At 36.4% G+C, this 17361-nt stretch overlaps 1 protein-coding gene across 1 annotated transcript in view; it reads left to right on the top strand.

The window, feature by feature from the left end:
- Positions 1 to 13210, top strand: part of hectd2 (HECT domain containing 2) — a 40412-nt gene extending 27202 nt beyond the window's left edge. Inside the window, exons 16-21 of the mRNA XM_066664168.1 lie at positions 2475 to 2549; positions 2704 to 2791; positions 3517 to 3623; positions 8679 to 8794; positions 10106 to 10249; positions 10403 to 13210. Coding sequence (XP_066520265.1) covers positions 2475 to 2549; positions 2704 to 2791; positions 3517 to 3623; positions 8679 to 8794; positions 10106 to 10249; positions 10403 to 10523 — 651 coding nt within the window. The 3' untranslated portion in view covers positions 10524 to 13210. The remainder of the gene's footprint in view (positions 1 to 2474; positions 2550 to 2703; positions 2792 to 3516; positions 3624 to 8678; positions 8795 to 10105; positions 10250 to 10402) is intronic.
- The last annotated feature ends 4151 nt before the right edge of the window (positions 13211 to 17361 follow it).

Below are 17361 nucleotides of genomic sequence, written 5' to 3'. Positions count from 1 at the left end.
CATTCGGGTGATGACACCTGTAAATGAATCACGATACATTATTATTTGTTATATGTTAATTCATTATACATTTTTAATATCTAATGGGTTGTATGGTATATGGGCTATAAATGTGCAGACATATATTAAAAGTGCAAAAACAAAATCTCATGAAGAAATGTATCCAGGATTATGTAGCAGTATTTGAGACCGTCTTTGTGAGATATGTTCATATATAATAGTAAGGCAGTGCCTGTGAATATTGTATTGGCCTGAGAGAAACAGCCTGAGTCATGGGCATTTAAAATAGCACCTGCAGTATTGTTTTGGCTCCCCCTGTGTGACTGTGTCACTAGACAGAGCAGCAGTGTGAGATTAATAAGCGTCCACTCCAGATGGTGCATTGTGGCTGCAGCCCTGAAAAACGCATGCTCTTTAGATTGCTGCAGATAAATTGCTGTCCTTTCCTCTTTCATGCTCAAATCACATGATTAACATGAATCACTTTGTTCTGTTTTAGCACTGCAGGTGTGAAATATTGTACACTGTTTTAAGTCACACATTAGGACATATGAATTAGCATTTTTATATTCTAAAAGACAATCTTAAATTAAGGGCTGCATGGTGGTGCAACAGGTAGTATCGCTGTCACACAGATGCAGGGTCCTGGGGTTGTGGGTTCAAGCCCTGCTCTGGGTGTCTGTCCAGGTATAGAGCTTGTTGTGTTCTTCCAGTGTCTGCGTGGGTTTCCTCCTGTGGTCCAAAAAACACATGTTGGTAGGTGGATTGGCGACTCAAAAATGTCCATAGTGACATTTTATATGTGAGAGTGAATATATATATATATATATATATATATATATATATGTGTGTGTGTATGTGTGTGTGTGTGTATGTGTGTATGTGTGTATGTGTGTATGTGTGTGTATGTGTGTGTCTGTGTGTGTCTGTGTGTGTTGGCATCCAGTGATTTTGAGTACACTCCGGACCCACCGCAATCCTGAACTGGACAAGTGGTTACAGACAATAAATTAATCTTAAACTAAAACATCAAATACATCAATCTGATGAATGGAAATATCAATAGTGATGTTGATACAAAGGTGCTAAATTATTTTCGAAGCAAGTACTCACTTGAATATTACAACTTTATTTGATTATTATTATTTACCTATAACTTAAATTCAGCTAAAATATAATTCATATTACTTTAACTTACACATAACCCTGGCCCTAACCATACCGCTTTCACACGTACAATTCCTAATGTCTCAATTCTAAACTTAAACTTAACCCCAACTCTGGTTCTAACCCAATCTGTAAAGTTAAAATGCTATTATAGAAATGAAAAAGTGTTTTTCTATGTAGATCCCTAGTGTATATAATATACCATATAGCGTAATCAGATCAAAGCTTTACCTTATAAAAGAATCTAAATGAAATGTTTTAGGGTTGTGTCTATAGATTTGGCTGGTAGTGTATATTCATTCATGTATCATCTTGGAAATATAGTAAATGAGTTCTGTTAATTAGAGATAAAATTAATTAACTGTATATTATACCATTTTACCATGAATTCAAGTAGCCCAATGTGTTTCTTGTGAATTATTGGAACATAGCTGAGATCTCTTGTGATACCTGTTTTGAAGTTGTCCACTAGAGGGTGCCACATCATTAACTATTATATGACCTTGCTGTATCAAATCACCTTCACACAAGTGATGAAGTGAATACAGCATGCTAATATTGGGTTTTAATGTGCTACCTATTTACATATACGTAAAGGCTGCTGCACAAGGAAAACTGCACAATGGACCCTTCTTATTAATTTCCAGTGGCTTCTGCTGAGTCAGGCTTGAGTGGACCAGATGTTCCATTTTAAAGGAGACTTCTGGCTTTCTCCACACTTATATAACCCACTGCTTTTGGGCGTTGTTTGCTCCCATGTTTTAAACTTTTTCCACAAAGTAATGTGAGGCTGGAACCACTAAAATTGCAGAAGGATTTTTAACGAGCAAACGAGAACACATACATCTGCAGCTTACGTCAAACATCATGTTGTCGTTCACTTTTTCCTCTCAGTCTTTAGTTATGAATGGACTTTATTGGTAGCACAGAGGTGTGGATTAAAATGACTCCATTTCCCTTTGTCGTAAAACAGTGAAAAGTGTTATTATTCCGAACAGCCGTGTATTAGTTTAGCTTTAAAATGGTCACATTTTCCTAATATGTCAAATCCCCAGTGAACATGTGAATACATAATTAGTTTCACTTGCAAATATGAGCCTGTTTGTTTCCTCTTCTTTTTTGCATGCACACAGTACTTACTAAAAATAAAGTACCTACTTAAATTTGACCCCACTCTGCTTTATATTTTCACCTATAGGTTTGGTAGAGGCATATTGCCTGGATTTATTCTTGTTTTCAATGACACATACTCTGAGAAGTGTGCCTCTTTACTTTTGGTTAATATCAATGGCGCGTTTGTATTTCAGGATCTCGCTCATGGCCTTGGGGAGCTGCTCAGTTACGAGGGAAACGTTGAAGAGGACTTTTATACGACCTTTCAGGTGTGCAGCACACACAATGACATGCCTCTGTGCAGAGTATGAATAGTGCTGGGTATCAATAAGAATCATCTTCATTTTATCTTCATCCTCAGTAGTCTGTTGAGGGAAGCTGAAGGCAGAGATTTGTGCCACTGGTTGTATATCTCTTTTCTAGGTTTTCCAGGAAGAACTTGGAGTGGTCAAGTCATATAACCTGAAACCAGGGGGAGATAAGATCCCTGTCAATAACCAGAACAGAAAAGGTATGTTCTCAGCCAAGCTTCCAGCACACACTCTTTTCACAATATATGCACAAAGAAAGTTATTGAGTCAAAAACCAAAAACAGGTACTACCACATTGCTGTGATCATTACCCAATAATAGTACTACTTTAACTACCTAATAGTGTAATACCTTGTACTCTTCTGTCATATTCTAATCCTAATTCAACTCAATTCTAATATATTAAGGTTCATAGCATTGTTGTACCACACCTATTTTTACCCCTGTAACCCACGTTTATATCCCTGCTCTGTTTATTGTCATCTTTTGTGCACTATGTAACACTACAATTTCCATTGGGGTCAATAAAGTCTTATCTTATCTTATAAAGGCCTATGCATGATCATTATCTAAAAATAGGTTTGTACTACAGTCTGTATCTGCAATGTAGTGAAAGACAGGAATAATTTCTTTTGCATCTATTTTCCATATTATAATTCCTTTACCAAAGGAATTCAAACTTCTCTCTCTAGTGAGTGGGGAACAGTGGTGTTATCCACAGTACTATTCATTTTATTGGTTGTTAAAAACTAAAATATTCATGACTATTTATTTTTCCAAATATCAGTGCATATGCAAGCATGTTCCATATTAGACAAATATTTTTTCCATTAATAAAAAAAAATCCCATTAGTCAGCCCCTCCATGTTATGCACAATGTTAGCAATTGTCTATCCTGAATGATTCTCTCTATATCCCTCTGCAGAATATGTCCAGTTGTACATCGATTTCCTGCTGAATAAGTCCATCTACAGACAGTTTGCAGCCTTCTACCATGGATTTCATAGTGTGTGCGCCTCAAATGCTTTGATGGTGAGTTTTTTCCATCGTTTGCAATTTAGGGTTTACATACATATTGTAATTGTCACATATTTAGTGCTAATGTTAATCCAAAAGGCCTCACAAAGCTTGAGAACCCCGTCACTCTCCATCTAATGGACAGTACTTAAAGCGTTCATATTTGAGAGAAGGAATAAAATGGAGCTTAAATTCTGCTTTGTGAGAAGAAAACTCAACACACTGTCTGAAAGGAGGTGTAGCTGTCAAAGAAAATACTGCCCTAGAGCCCACATCTCAACACAGTTTGTGTTCGGATTCGCCTGAATCGTGAGAAGCAGAAACCAAGTTCTAAGGCTGAGCTTTGTAAGTGTAGAAGAATGGCCCAATAAATGTCTTTGCAAAATAGAAAGTCTTGTAAAAAGACTGGATGCTGTTACCAAGGCAAGGTATGTACATTCTGTGCTTCTCTGTCTGGCACACAAAAATAATTATTTCATGGCTGTTTGAATAGAAAGTGTATTTTCTTTTTTACCTTTTTTTTGTTTTTTATTTTATTTTTTTTTTTACAATTAAATAAACAGATAATGCGCCCAGTGATTCTGGGTAGGCTCCGGACCCACCGCAACCCTGATTGGATAGGCAGTATGAATGAATAAATAAATAAAATAAATTAATTATTTAAAGCCAAGAGTCAACAGTTAGTATTAATAACTGTCATGCCTATTGGTGCCATGTACTCTTAGCCACTTGTTAACATTATAGTTGAGGCTGTTATTTTATTGGTACGTTGGTAATTATATTCTCTTTGTTCTGGAAGCGGAAACCAAACTTTTGAATGTTGAGGTTGGAGTCTAGAAAGTTCCACTAGTTGCTGTGAGACAGAAATGGTGTCAGTGGAGAGGCAAAGGGCAACATTGGCTGCTCTGTGTGTGTGTGTGTGTGTGTGTGGGCTGAGCCTATTTTGCACTTCCCCTCCCCCTTCGCTCTTGGCAAAGCTTCATGTAAAAGGGGGTGTGTTGTCTGCTCAGCCTGTTGCGGTATCCAGGATTTTGAGCCAACAGGAAAGAATATGCAACCAAGGCCTGTAGAATGAACACATGCAGAGGCATGCATAGAAAACGGCAACCCCCATGTCCTACCTTGCATTTCAATTAGAGCCTTCACAAAGTAGTTGGTGTTTTTTTGTTTCTTTTTTCCCCTCCCCCACAACTCGTGACATGTATAACTTTTGACGTGCCACCACCATTCAAGGTGTTTACTTTTTCAGTTCAGTTTAATGAAGTGCCAGATCGAATTTTGTGCCAGAGCTGTGCACTGATGGATAGCCAGTACTGTTCCATTACCTTAAGTGGGATGTTAGCAAGGGTGCTTTATCAGTAACCTTCTGCAGCTCAGTACGAGTCAAACCTAGTGTTGGAAATTTCCTTTAGTTTGTCTGTCAGCACCTGGTCATGCTCAGAGATAACAGCACCTGCAAAAGCTGGTTACTAGGTCACATGCATTACATCTACAGACACATCATGAGTGGCCATCTCAGGTCCTTTCCCCTTCCATCATCAAAAACCACAAGCATTGATCGGTATGTTCCTAATTATTGAATGTAATTATTGAGTAATCCAAAGAGGTTGTTGATGATAAATAATTAATTACTTTTTAAGCATTAGCCCACAGTCAAGATTTATCATTACATTATTATAAAATAAGCATTTATTTGATATTATTTACATTGTGTGAAGCAGAAAATGAAACACCTCTGTGTTACATACATTAATTTTGTCTTAAAGGCTGACCTCTGATTATTTATCACTATACTAGATTTGCTTAATATTAAATAAAGATAAAGATAGGATTTTTAATATTTAAAATGAACATGAACATGGGTTTTTCCTAATAATTACATTATAGACTTATTGTACAATGTAATGGACATTTGCTCAATAATTTTTGCTGACCTCAATATCGCCCATGTTGTTTATTTCAAAGGTTTGTTGTCATAAGAGTGAACGTCACCGATATTACAGCCAGTGGCACTGTTCTGTTCTCATGTTTTCTGTGTTCCTTCTATCCTAAGGACCATGTGTTGATTTGTTTGAAATTGTTTTATTTATGTTTTATTTATTTAGGACATTTAAGCATTTTATATTCAAATTCAAATGTCTGAATATTCTTAATAATTCTTACTTGTGGCTAAACGTTAATTTCTCTTTAATGTGATGGAATTGCATTTTAATTCTATTATATTATCATTATATCAGTGGCATTACATGCCCTTAAAGTGATTTTAAAGTGATCTTAAAGTGAAAGACACTACAATAAAACAAAATGGCTGTAGTGACAGGCCTATATGAACGCATGAATGTATCAGATTTTCAGTCATTTTAAAAGTCCATCAAGAGAATACTAAATATGTAATATGTAATTTTGTTTTGCAAACTGCTAAATAATCTGTTTTTGTCAAGATAAATATTATTTGCAGTTATGTTTTTTTTATTCTATTTTCTTTACTAATGCTTGAGCTGCAGCATGTTGGAAACTTAAATCTGCAGGTTGCTCTTTGTGTTTGTCTGCACTTCAAGTGCTTTGGAGAAAAGCTAAATTTGCACACATGTTTATCTTGGCCACGTCAGGCTGAACATTATGCTTCCCAATATGGTAGAGTGCTTCTGCTCTAGGCTCACTTTTCCAAACACAGCTAAACACCAAAAAGAGAGGGAAAGGCAGAAAGGGAGAGTTGTGCAGTTTTCCTGAGCATGTCATGGAACCTTCTGGCCTTTTGAGATATTGTTCTGAGTCATTGTTTATCTGTCAGTCCACTGAATCACCAGTCACTTGTCTCTCAGCTGGCTTTGGACCTTGTGTGTTAAGGACAGCCTCTTGTATGTACACAGCTGCTCACTCCATACGGTCACACAGGCGAAAGTAAGGGAAGAAAAAAGCAAACTTTCAGACTGTGTCTGACCTACTTTCGGTCAGTGCAGTTGGTTCTGAGCCCACCTCCTGCGCCCTTGCTTATGCAACAGTTGTCACCGTCCCTGGATGCTTACATAAGAGGCTTGGGGGCTCTAATAACACTTTAGTGTTGGGAGGGTGTTCAGAGTGCAGGAAAGTCACTGATGGGATTGTACCATCACACTGTCCTTTGCAACTTATTCACTCACTCTCTTTCTGTCTCTGCCTTATCATATCCAGCTCTAGCACTGCCTTCAAGTCAGAGTTTAATCAGCTGTGGTTAGGGTTAGCTCAAACAAGGTACACGTCAGGGTGTGGTAGTAAAATGTTTGATAAGATGTACAGTAAAATAAATAAAAGGCTAAAGTAAGAATGACCAAGCAAATATAATTTTATATAATTTTTTTTGAGCACAGTAGAAAAAACAATGTGGATTTAATCTGTTAACCTAGTGAATTTAAAGGAGCACTCTTGCCAAAAATTAAAAATAGAATCCTTACTGTGTTTGTGATAGTATAGCCTGTTTACCTCCTGCAGTTATATTTCTTAATTTTTTTTTTTGTTTGTTTGTGTATTTAAGTCTAGGAACATTGAATGTGTGGAGTATGGAAAACCTACAAATGCTTTGGGTCGACGCATAAGGGTTGCACAACTTTTATTTTATACTTGTTGACTCGTTATTCAGAAAAGTACTTGACTTGTCGTAATTTCCCTAGCTGTTAGTCCTGGATGCTTAATTTTGAGTTGGATATGCAATGCATAAATATTATGGATTCATACTTGAATTAATCTCTTCTGAAGTATTTCCAGTTTACAAAAGTTTGTTTAACACTGTTTTGTGGAAGAGCTGCTTTCTTTGCTATCTGCCTGCATCCTTGCTATAGTTTGTTTTTTGTTTTGTCATCCTCCCCCAGCCCCCCCCCCCCCCCCCCCAATACTCGGGGTTTATGGCCCATGGCTTTTAAAAAAAAAAATTCAGAGAATGAAGTCAGAATTCTGAGAATATTCTCGGAATAATTCTGTCTGTGTGCCATAGGGTGAGTTGTGAAAGAAGCAGTCAGTGAAGTGAACAGAATTATTTATTAAACGCATCCACACGACATGGCGACCCCGTCAGTGCAGCCCCTGACTGCGATGCATAAGGCTTTAGTTTATTGTATGAGCCGTAATGCGATGGAGCCTCATGGCCACGCCGGAGTTCCACTCACTCCGGATCTATCATTTTCGTGATCATTAATTGTATCATGTGATACAATTACACTGTGGTCCTGATGTGGAAGAGAGCTGAGCGTTTATTCCTGAAATCTATACCATAGCATGACTTAAGTAACACACTGCATTCCACAGTTACACTGTTTGTCTGCTCCATTATCGCAGCGAATTATTCCGAGATTTTTGCTCAGAATTATTCTGAGAATATTCTCAGAATTCTGACTTTATACTTGGAATCTTTTTTTTTTTAATGCCGTGGCCTAAAACTCCATCGTAACTCGACAGCTCCCCACTGCAGCCGACTAGTGGATGTCTTAGTCAGCAAGTCGATTAGTCTACGCAGCCCTTATCAAATAAGGAGTCAAAAGCCAGACATCTGACATTAGTGCTAGGAAGTCAAATAATTTCTCTGTTCTGTTTTCCTTAAAGGTGCATCGGGTGATTTCATACTATTTTGTAATGAGCAAACATGATTTTAATGTAGTTTCGCAAGAGCATTGTTCATTATCTGCCTGAGAAAACCTGTTCTGTGCCAGAATCCATGTTCAAGTTGTTGTGGTTCCCTTGCTTGGCTGCAGGAGATCACATGTCCACATTCTCAGATGGCTAGTTAGGTGAACTACAGTAAAAGATGAACATGCCTCTGAAATAGACTAGTGCACCTTCAGCACCTGGGAATTTTTTTATTGTGTTGTAAAAACATGCAAAAAGAATACAAAATTAAAATCTGTAAAACCGATCAATGCTGAGATCTTGCATATTCCATAACAAGTATAATCTGAAATTCTAGTTGATGATGCCCCTTTGATAACTTGAGATTAAGATTTTGTTTGGTTTAAACTGTCCTAATCTCACTGGTGGCAATGTGAAATAAAACAGGATCACAATGGCTACAAATCTAGTTATTCTGATTCATTTCTATTGTAGCTTTTAAGACCAGAGGAGGTTGAAATCCTGGTTTGTGGGAGTCCCAATCTGGACATGAGCTCTTTACAGAGGGTGGCACAGTATGAAGGATACAGCAAGACTGACCCCACAGTCCGGTAACAATTCTGCAAGCATCCCTGACATTACACTCACTAAATACAGCTACTTCACAAAACTCTTCAGTTTACTTTTAACACCACATTTAATTTTGATTCACTTGATATGTTTATTGACTAGCATTGCATTAGTTTTTTATTTAATTTATTTAAATGCCTTAAAAAAAATAAATAAATAACCACCTGCAGCTGACTGAACACAGCACAAACCTTGTGATTATTCAGGGGATCATTTGCAAATAGCAGCATTATGTGATATGAGTATTACAGAAAAATATATATCACAAAACGAGTTTGTGCAGTTTATGATATACACCATATCACAAGACCCAAGACCTTGTATGTCCAAAAGAATCAAATATCAATTACCAGGGCTGGGTAATTAATCTAAAATTAATCGAAAGCACCATTCAGAACTTTTAATTGACATCATCTTGTCTATATCAATAATATCAATTATTTTTATTCTGTTATGTCCCCACTGTGTGTTCATGTGCTGTTCCTTTAAAACCATGCTACCAAGCTGTAGTCACATGATTCTGCCCCTCTCTGCCACATGGAAGCAACTTAAACACAGAGGCCGACCAAGAGACTTGAGCAACTCGTACCAAAAAGAAAACCACAGCGTCTGTGGTGTGGGCGTGCTGTGTTTTGACTATAATTAAGACAACACTGAACAAAAAGATGTCAAATGTAAACATTGAGAAAAAACGACCAAAGCACAGTCACACGCCAAATATAAACAGTGCTCAAAAAATGAGAAGGAAAATAGAGGAACAAACTCCCAGCAACATTTGGAAAATATCCCATATTTAATACTGGAGCAGATTTACAGTACAAGACTCGTCAGTGTACTATGAGGGTCAAAAATACACAAACAAATAACCGTTCATTAATCATAATGGAGGTAAAATGTACAATTAATCGTGATATTGATTTGTGCTCGTATCACCCAGCACTAAATATAATCATTGTAAAGAGAATTTATTTGAACAAAATTTAGGTCATATATATTGTCAATTCATTGTTGCATTTATTCCTGATTAAAATTTTAATTTTGTGCATGATCAGCCCAGACTGCTGCAGTTTAACACAGGGATCTGAAGTTTGCTTCTTAAGATTTGCACTGGAGGCTTATGTAGACAACAACAAATAGAAATGTATATCATTCAAATTATTATTTTTGCATTATGTAGTGGCTTCATTGTTCCAGTGCCATTTGGGGTTAGAGGTAAAAACTTAAAAACTCAAATCTAAAATGGATTTTTAAGTGAAGTCTTAATTTGATGAATGTGTTGTTTGGTGATGCAGTGCATTCTGGGATGTGGTCCTGGCCTTTTCTCTAGAGCTGCAGAAGAAGCTTCTCCACTTCACTACAGGAAGTGACCGTGTTCCAGTGGGAGGGATGGGTGACCTCAACTTTAAGATCTCCAAGATTGATGTCTCCACGGATTGGTAATGAACTCCCCTAAAGGGAGGGGTCATTAATGTTTGCATGTGTGGGAGTGTGTGGGAATGTGTGCGTGAGAGAGAGGGAGATAGAATGTGAGTGTGTTTAGATTAAGTCTAAGCTGTGGGTCATATTAACTGCGCTTTTCCTCTGTTCAGGTTGCCTGTGTCACATACGTGCTTCAACCAGATCTGCCTACCCCCCTACAAGAGCAAGAAAGAACTAAGGCAAAAGTTAACCATTGCCATTTCAAACGCTGAGGGCTTTGGCTTGGAGTAAATCACAAAGTTCCAGTGGGAAGAGTCATCTTTTTATTACTTTGAATCAGAATCAGATTCTTTTATTCACCAACTACAAAATACACAAGCAGTTTACCAAAAAAAAAAGCAAAAAAAACCCATTAATATTACAATTTTTTTATTTATATTGACAGCTGCACTAAAACCAGCAGGAGCCTTAGACCAAATAAAAAGATTCTGATTCTGATTGAAGTCTTTGAGGAATCATATTTATTTGTTTGTTACAGGAAGTCACAATAGGCCCCAATAAACACATCAATTTCACACTGTAGTTAGGTCTGTCACAATTACAACCTAATTGCCTATTCACAGTTTTTTTTGGAGGCAGATGACTTGGGTGTGTGTTCAGGAGAATAAATGTATAAGGTGCAAAAATTGTTTTAGTTTAATGTATAATTGTAATTACAATTTCAAACATTCTCCTGCTCTTTTTTCATTTTACTGTAACCGTTATCTAGTATTTAACATGACAATTGTCAAATCATTTTTTAAAATATTTAAGTTTAAACACACTACATTCACAATAATTAACATCGGAATCACCCTCTTTAAATTGTCTTAACCAAACCTCACACATACTTTTGGAGACAGTTTTATTCCCAAGAACAGAACAAATCTTTCACAGCACATTTCCTTAAAAGTACTCCTAATGAATGCATAATGAATGTATGAATTTTTTTCAAACTATTTCATTCATTCATTTATGAACATAAAAAAAATAAAAAAAATAAATAAATGTAAGGGCATAAACATTTAAATTAAGTTATTATAATGACAAGGGAAAACTAAATATCAATATACATACACTCATACATATATACATACACATGTATACACATATGTACAGTACATACATATAGGTATAAATTCTCATATAATAGTGCATAGACAAAGCTGGTCAGCTGCTACATTATAAAGATTAGGAATTGGTTGATGTAATAAATGTGCCTAGTTGGAGGGGAGGGAGACTCTTTAATTTCTCAAATTACAGTATTATGGGATCCCAAGTTTTATACAATTTCACAAATTTTATAAAAGTTCCAACATTTTATAAATAAATAAAAAAATAATGAAAACTTAATCTTCTCCTGCTTAAGGAAGCACATAAGATCACAGAGCCACTGTGAAGCTAATGGGGGGTGGATTTCCAGACAATTGTCATATTATATACTACGCTACACAAAAATACTTTAAAACTTATTTATGCACCTAATATTTATTGACACACAAAAATTACAGGAAAATATCTATAGTAGGCAGCTTATTTATTTAATATTTGTTAATAACACATTTAGAGGACAGCAGTGTCCTTGTGCACGACACGTAACCAGTTTAGGCTTTGATTTCAATAGCTACATACACTAAACAACATTAATAGTTATATTTCCACTCGCACCTGTGGACACATTTGAATATACAATCCACCTAACAGTGTGTTTTTGGACTGTGGGAGGGAATCAGAGCAAATGCAGGAAACTTACACAGACACAGTGGGGACACACCAAATTCCTCACAGTCAATCCCCAAGGTTGTCTGTTGTGCCAAGTTACATTTTGAATCGTAATTATTTATATGGCAGTTAAAACCTAAGAAAACCTTCTGATTGTGACAGTCCTAACTGTAGTTGGATCTGTAGATTCTGTAGGACGTAGCCATTACATATGGCTGTGGTGTGATGTGTTGTGATAATGAGCAAAGGTTCTAGGAAGAATCCATGTGAACTGTACCGTATACCTAGAGGCTTTCCGGTATTGGACTCAGCACATAAAGGACCAAACCTTGGGTTAGTATGTTTTGTTCTGTATGAATTACCAGAATATCAGTCTCTGATATGTTCAATATGTAAAACAGTAGCCTACTTGGGAATGGTAGAGACTTGTTTTAATGGTTTGTGAATTTGACAACTCCCACAGTGGTGCAGTGAAGTGGCTCAAAATAGGCCAGAGAGAAGCTTGGTCTGTGTGAAAATAGCTTGGCAAACAGTCTGTCACTAGCAATGCTGTGCTCTGCTCAGGGTGCTTAAAGTGACAGTGCTCCGTCTCTCAGGCCACACTCTACTTGGTATCACAAAGCCTTTTTACCAAATATTCCTCCGTTGTTCCACAGTTTGGCCATTTAAACTGTTAGTGGTTCTGACATTGAATTTTAAATGTATTTTTCTCAGAAGTGGTTTCGTTATGTATATAATTCTGAAAAGTGCTGACGACCCTTTCTTAACTTACCAAGGGAAAATAAACAAGCTAATTTTGTCTGCTTCTGTGACTTTTGCCATAATGAAGACTGAGAGCTAATATCTCTGTGCTAGATGTCCGTTGTACGAGTAGAGATCAGACGCTGAGGTGTATGACAGCAGTGAACAGTGTGGAGAAATATTTATTTTGCAACTGTCTGGCCTTCTTATGACCAGGTTTGTTTCACTGTGTCAGCTAACCATATAAAAAAACAAAAATGAATGACGATATGAACGACAAGGTATTAGTGATAATAGTTTATACTGTTAGTATGATCACATGCGATCTTGCTAATAATTACAGAATATCTTTTTCTAGTGGTGTCTTATGTACTGTTTTAATCACAGTTTTCAACCACAATCTTGCAATGGGTTAATGATTTGTTTGACTGAATACAGTTGTATTTACTATGTATTTATTTGTTTTTGTTTTAGTTTGCTCATGCTTAATGATTAAAGTTATACAGCATCACTGTATAAAACCTGCCATTATTCATGCCTTTCTATTAGTGTGTGTGTGTGTTTATTAATTATTTATTCATTTATATATATATATATATATATATATATATATATATATATATATAATTTTTTAATTTTTTTTGAGACAAGCCCCTTTCCCTTTAGAGCTTATTTACAGACACCCAAGCCTTGAATACACACTGCTGTTATGCAAAGAATGTGAAAGTCACACATGCTTGTATCACCGAGAGACATGTAGTTTATTTGGGGCTCTTGCCAATTTTGTGTGTGTGAATTTTAATCCATTGTCTAATTGTACATTGTATGATTAGCAGGGTTAGACTTCATTAAAAAAACATTAAATGAGGCTTTATGTAAGTTGATTCAGTAGAAGCACACTCAAAGCCTGTCGAGAATTTATTTGGGCCAATTTCTAACGTGGCTGCAATTAAATTTTAAGTCATGCTTTTTCAGTTTTCTGTCATTTTAGCCTTCATTTTGTAAACTGCATCATAAATTTTCATTTAAATTGCTTGCTGAGTTTATTCAAGTGGGAATATAAAAAATTGAAGGGGTGCCAATCATGACTCCAGAGCAATATTACCATTTATTAAAGCAGTGGTTCACAAATTGTGGGGGTGGGGGGTGCAGCCGTACAAAATAATACATGCATAATGTATGTCACATTAAACAAATCACCTCAAATAATAGATACATTTGCAGTATAGTGCAATATACTTATCTACAAATAAGGAGGGGGCGCTCGAGAAAATATTTGGGAACCACTGGATTAGATAGAGCTCCATAGGTATGTTATTTAGATAGCATTATAATTTGACTTGCCATTGACATTTCATGCAAAGCTGTATCACCTCTGCTTTATTTACCGCGTGTCCTGATGCTATTCTGGCATTCTCTGTAATGGCTTTGTAACCAGGCATGGTGCTATAACACATTCCCCCAAAGTGATGATCCGGTTCCAGGGCCACCAGAGCCCTGTCTATATTTACTGAGTCTTTACCCTGTCTATATTTACTGAAGTCTTTTTTGGGATGTGACTCAGGTGACATTGGTCTGAATGCCTGATCTCTAGTCCAGGCTCATGGTAAGCACACTGACATATACAGCAATTTGCCAGTCTCGTTGCCATTTGGCCTCTCTTATCACACACCCCCTGTCCACAGCTGAGGGTGAGACCAGGTCAAGGGGAAAAAAAGTAGGGGCACATGTGGATCAGCCAGTATCTGAATCAGCTGATGTTTGTCAGTGAAAGGTTGTCAAGTATAGGCCAAAATAAAGTAAACTGTCAAGTTATTTATTTATTTTCAATACTTGAGAAATAACATGAGGCAGCAGGTCTGTTTACCAGTGTGTTCAGTAAGTTGGCTCTTTTTAAGATTTAAGAAAGAGCAAATATAAATTGGCCTACTAGCTTTGTGGCTGTTACTTTTTTTCAAAATGGTATGCTGGCTAAACTTGACCTGTCAGTTTGTGCACACACATTGTCATTGATTTGAAGCACTGAAAATACCCCTTGTCCATTTTGCAAACCATGAGTGAGAGTGAATGTGAGGGATTGTGCTAGTAAGAGTGGACCTCAATAAAATAAAGTACAAAAGAAATGTGAAACAGGCATTTTAAGTAAGTTCTAAAAGTATATTGATGGGACATTGCATACACTGAATCAGCAGGAAGTAGGGATATGAAAAATACAGCTGGAGAGGAGCCAGGCCGAGCTGACTGATGTAAAAGCATTGGCTTTAAATGCCCTGCTGTGCAGAAGTGCTGCGCTGATGTTTGGAAGTCAGTGGGGGATCTGGGTAAACAGGTGTTCTCTGTGCATGTGAATATGTTAGAGATTATGCTTTTAGCCTAAAACAAGTTCAAGAGAAAAAACAAAATACACTTTGAAATGATTTATATTTCTTTTAACATTTAATCTGAAATTTTGATGTCATAATAAACACAAAATAAATTTTTCACTTTTCACAGATTTTCACTGAAAATATCAATTGGATCCTCCCTGACTACAGAGCTTTAGACCATTTGCCCTTCCTCCACCATGTTTCACAGCTGGGGTGCTTTATTATCTTTAAAATAGTGCTAAAAGTGCTCAGCCTTTGGCCCAATGATTCTGGGTAGACATTGAACAGGATGAAGTTGTTTCAGAGGGTGAATTAATAAATTCAAAGCTGGCAAAGTTATAGTCAGTATTTGTTTATTTATTTATTTATTTATTTCAATTTTACTGTCTACTGTCTACAATTCTGAAAAATTCCCAGAGCAAACCCCTCCAGTCAGTGCCTCAGAATCTACATCCCCCCAAAAGCCAACTGTATCTTGTTTGTGATTAAAGTTGAAATTCACTGTAAGTTTTAAATTGGTTTTAATTACCACAGAAACTCGTGTGCAACTCCAGCTATTAGTACTAGGTGTGTACTTTTATGCAAAATTGGCCACAGTCGCTCAAATTAATGTAACATGCTGCATTTTTAAAGGTTTTTCTGAGTAAGAAGTCAAGTTGTGAAACAGCAAAAATAATGAATGGAACCAGGAATAGAGCAACATCCTGATCTCTTTAATGCTTTTCAAACTTCTCATTGTCTTCCCCCGTCCCTTTCAGGAATACACCAGCCCCAGTGCCGTATACTGCTATGATGCGAGCTAACATTTAAAACAGCTTTATTGAAAACACTTTTATAGGACTACACATCACTTGGGCAGGTAAAATCTTTAATCTTTCTGTAAGTGGAACAATGATCAGATACGTTAACTAGCTAGCTAGCTACTTTAGCAACCAGGTAGCTGCTATTTTAAATCAAATTCTGTCCTGCTAACTTGTGCTCTGTGGCTATGTTTCAGAGTTAGAAAGTGCTTAAGCTCCTACTGAAACCTAAATAAATGAAAAATAAAGAATGCTAAAAGGCAACACGATATGAAAATGAATTGCTCACAACATGACACGACTAGCTGGAGATTGTATGTGCCTTTTGTATTTACTCAAACCATGTGTGAATAATTTATTGCTATGAATGTGCAATTACCATTTGAATTTGCAGGGCTTTGCTAATTTAAAATTTTATTGTGTGTGGCAACAGCCCAGTAGCTCTTTGGTATTCTTCCATGAATACCACTCTTGTTGAGTGTGGATTCATGAGCTCAGACTTAATCAAGTACAAGAAATGCCTAAAGAATGTGCAGCTCCTTAATTTTCACCCTGGGTTTGTTCATCACTGCCCTTACACTGGTTTAGGACTTTCACTTCAGGAGTGAGCAGCAACATAGCATGCATGATTTAAAGTGGAATTCCACCAAGCTTTCACTATTTTTCATCATTAAATTGTTAAATATACACCTAGACCTAAGCATTCAAATCCAAACCTGAACACGTTAATACCAATGAGCTGATTATCTAGATATTTTCTATTTTCCATTTTGTTCCTGAAACGCTCCGTTCAATAAAAATGTGACCATGCAAAATCTCATGACTTCATTGGGTTATTGTATTGTTTGAAGTTTAGCTCACATTTTTGGGGCTATTTTGAAGTTCTGTAATACTATCATTTAAATAGGAATATTGGATTATTAATGGGTCTGCTCTGAACTGTTTTTTAAAATAATGAGTGAATGGATGAATGCTCTTAACTGAGAGCCATGATCAGTGTTTAGATTTACTATATACTAACATACTAATGTTTTTAATTAAATTTACTGTTACTTCTACAAATATTGTTAGCACTTTAAGTGCATTTTGTGTTGCAACTAATCCACCTAAATAAAAGCAGCTCCAGAGAAGCATTTTCCTGTACCCTATTCTTTAAATTATAAGAGGTATATTTATATCAAATAGCTCCTATGACACATAGGACATTTTTTGAATGTAAACCATTTAAGAAGTTATGAGCACTGTTTAATATGGTGGAAGAGCTTTGAATTAATTCCCTTCCGTATTTCAAGTCTTTGTTGTTCAAAATGACCATCACAGTTTGTACACCCAGTGTTTAACAACCACACTACACAGTTTTTTTTAATGAGTTTACCTTAAATTGCTTTAGTTGATTAAATTAATGGTTGAATGAAACATTCACATGTAAACAAATGCAGTCAAGACTGCAGTCAATTTTAG

The sequence above is a fragment of the Hoplias malabaricus genome, chromosome 3 (assembly GCF_029633855.1).
Source record: "Hoplias malabaricus isolate fHopMal1 chromosome 3, fHopMal1.hap1, whole genome shotgun sequence".
In the NCBI taxonomy this organism is placed as follows: Eukaryota; Metazoa; Chordata; class Actinopteri; order Characiformes; family Erythrinidae; genus Hoplias; species Hoplias malabaricus.
This window is presented reverse-complemented; position numbering and strand designations above follow the sequence as displayed.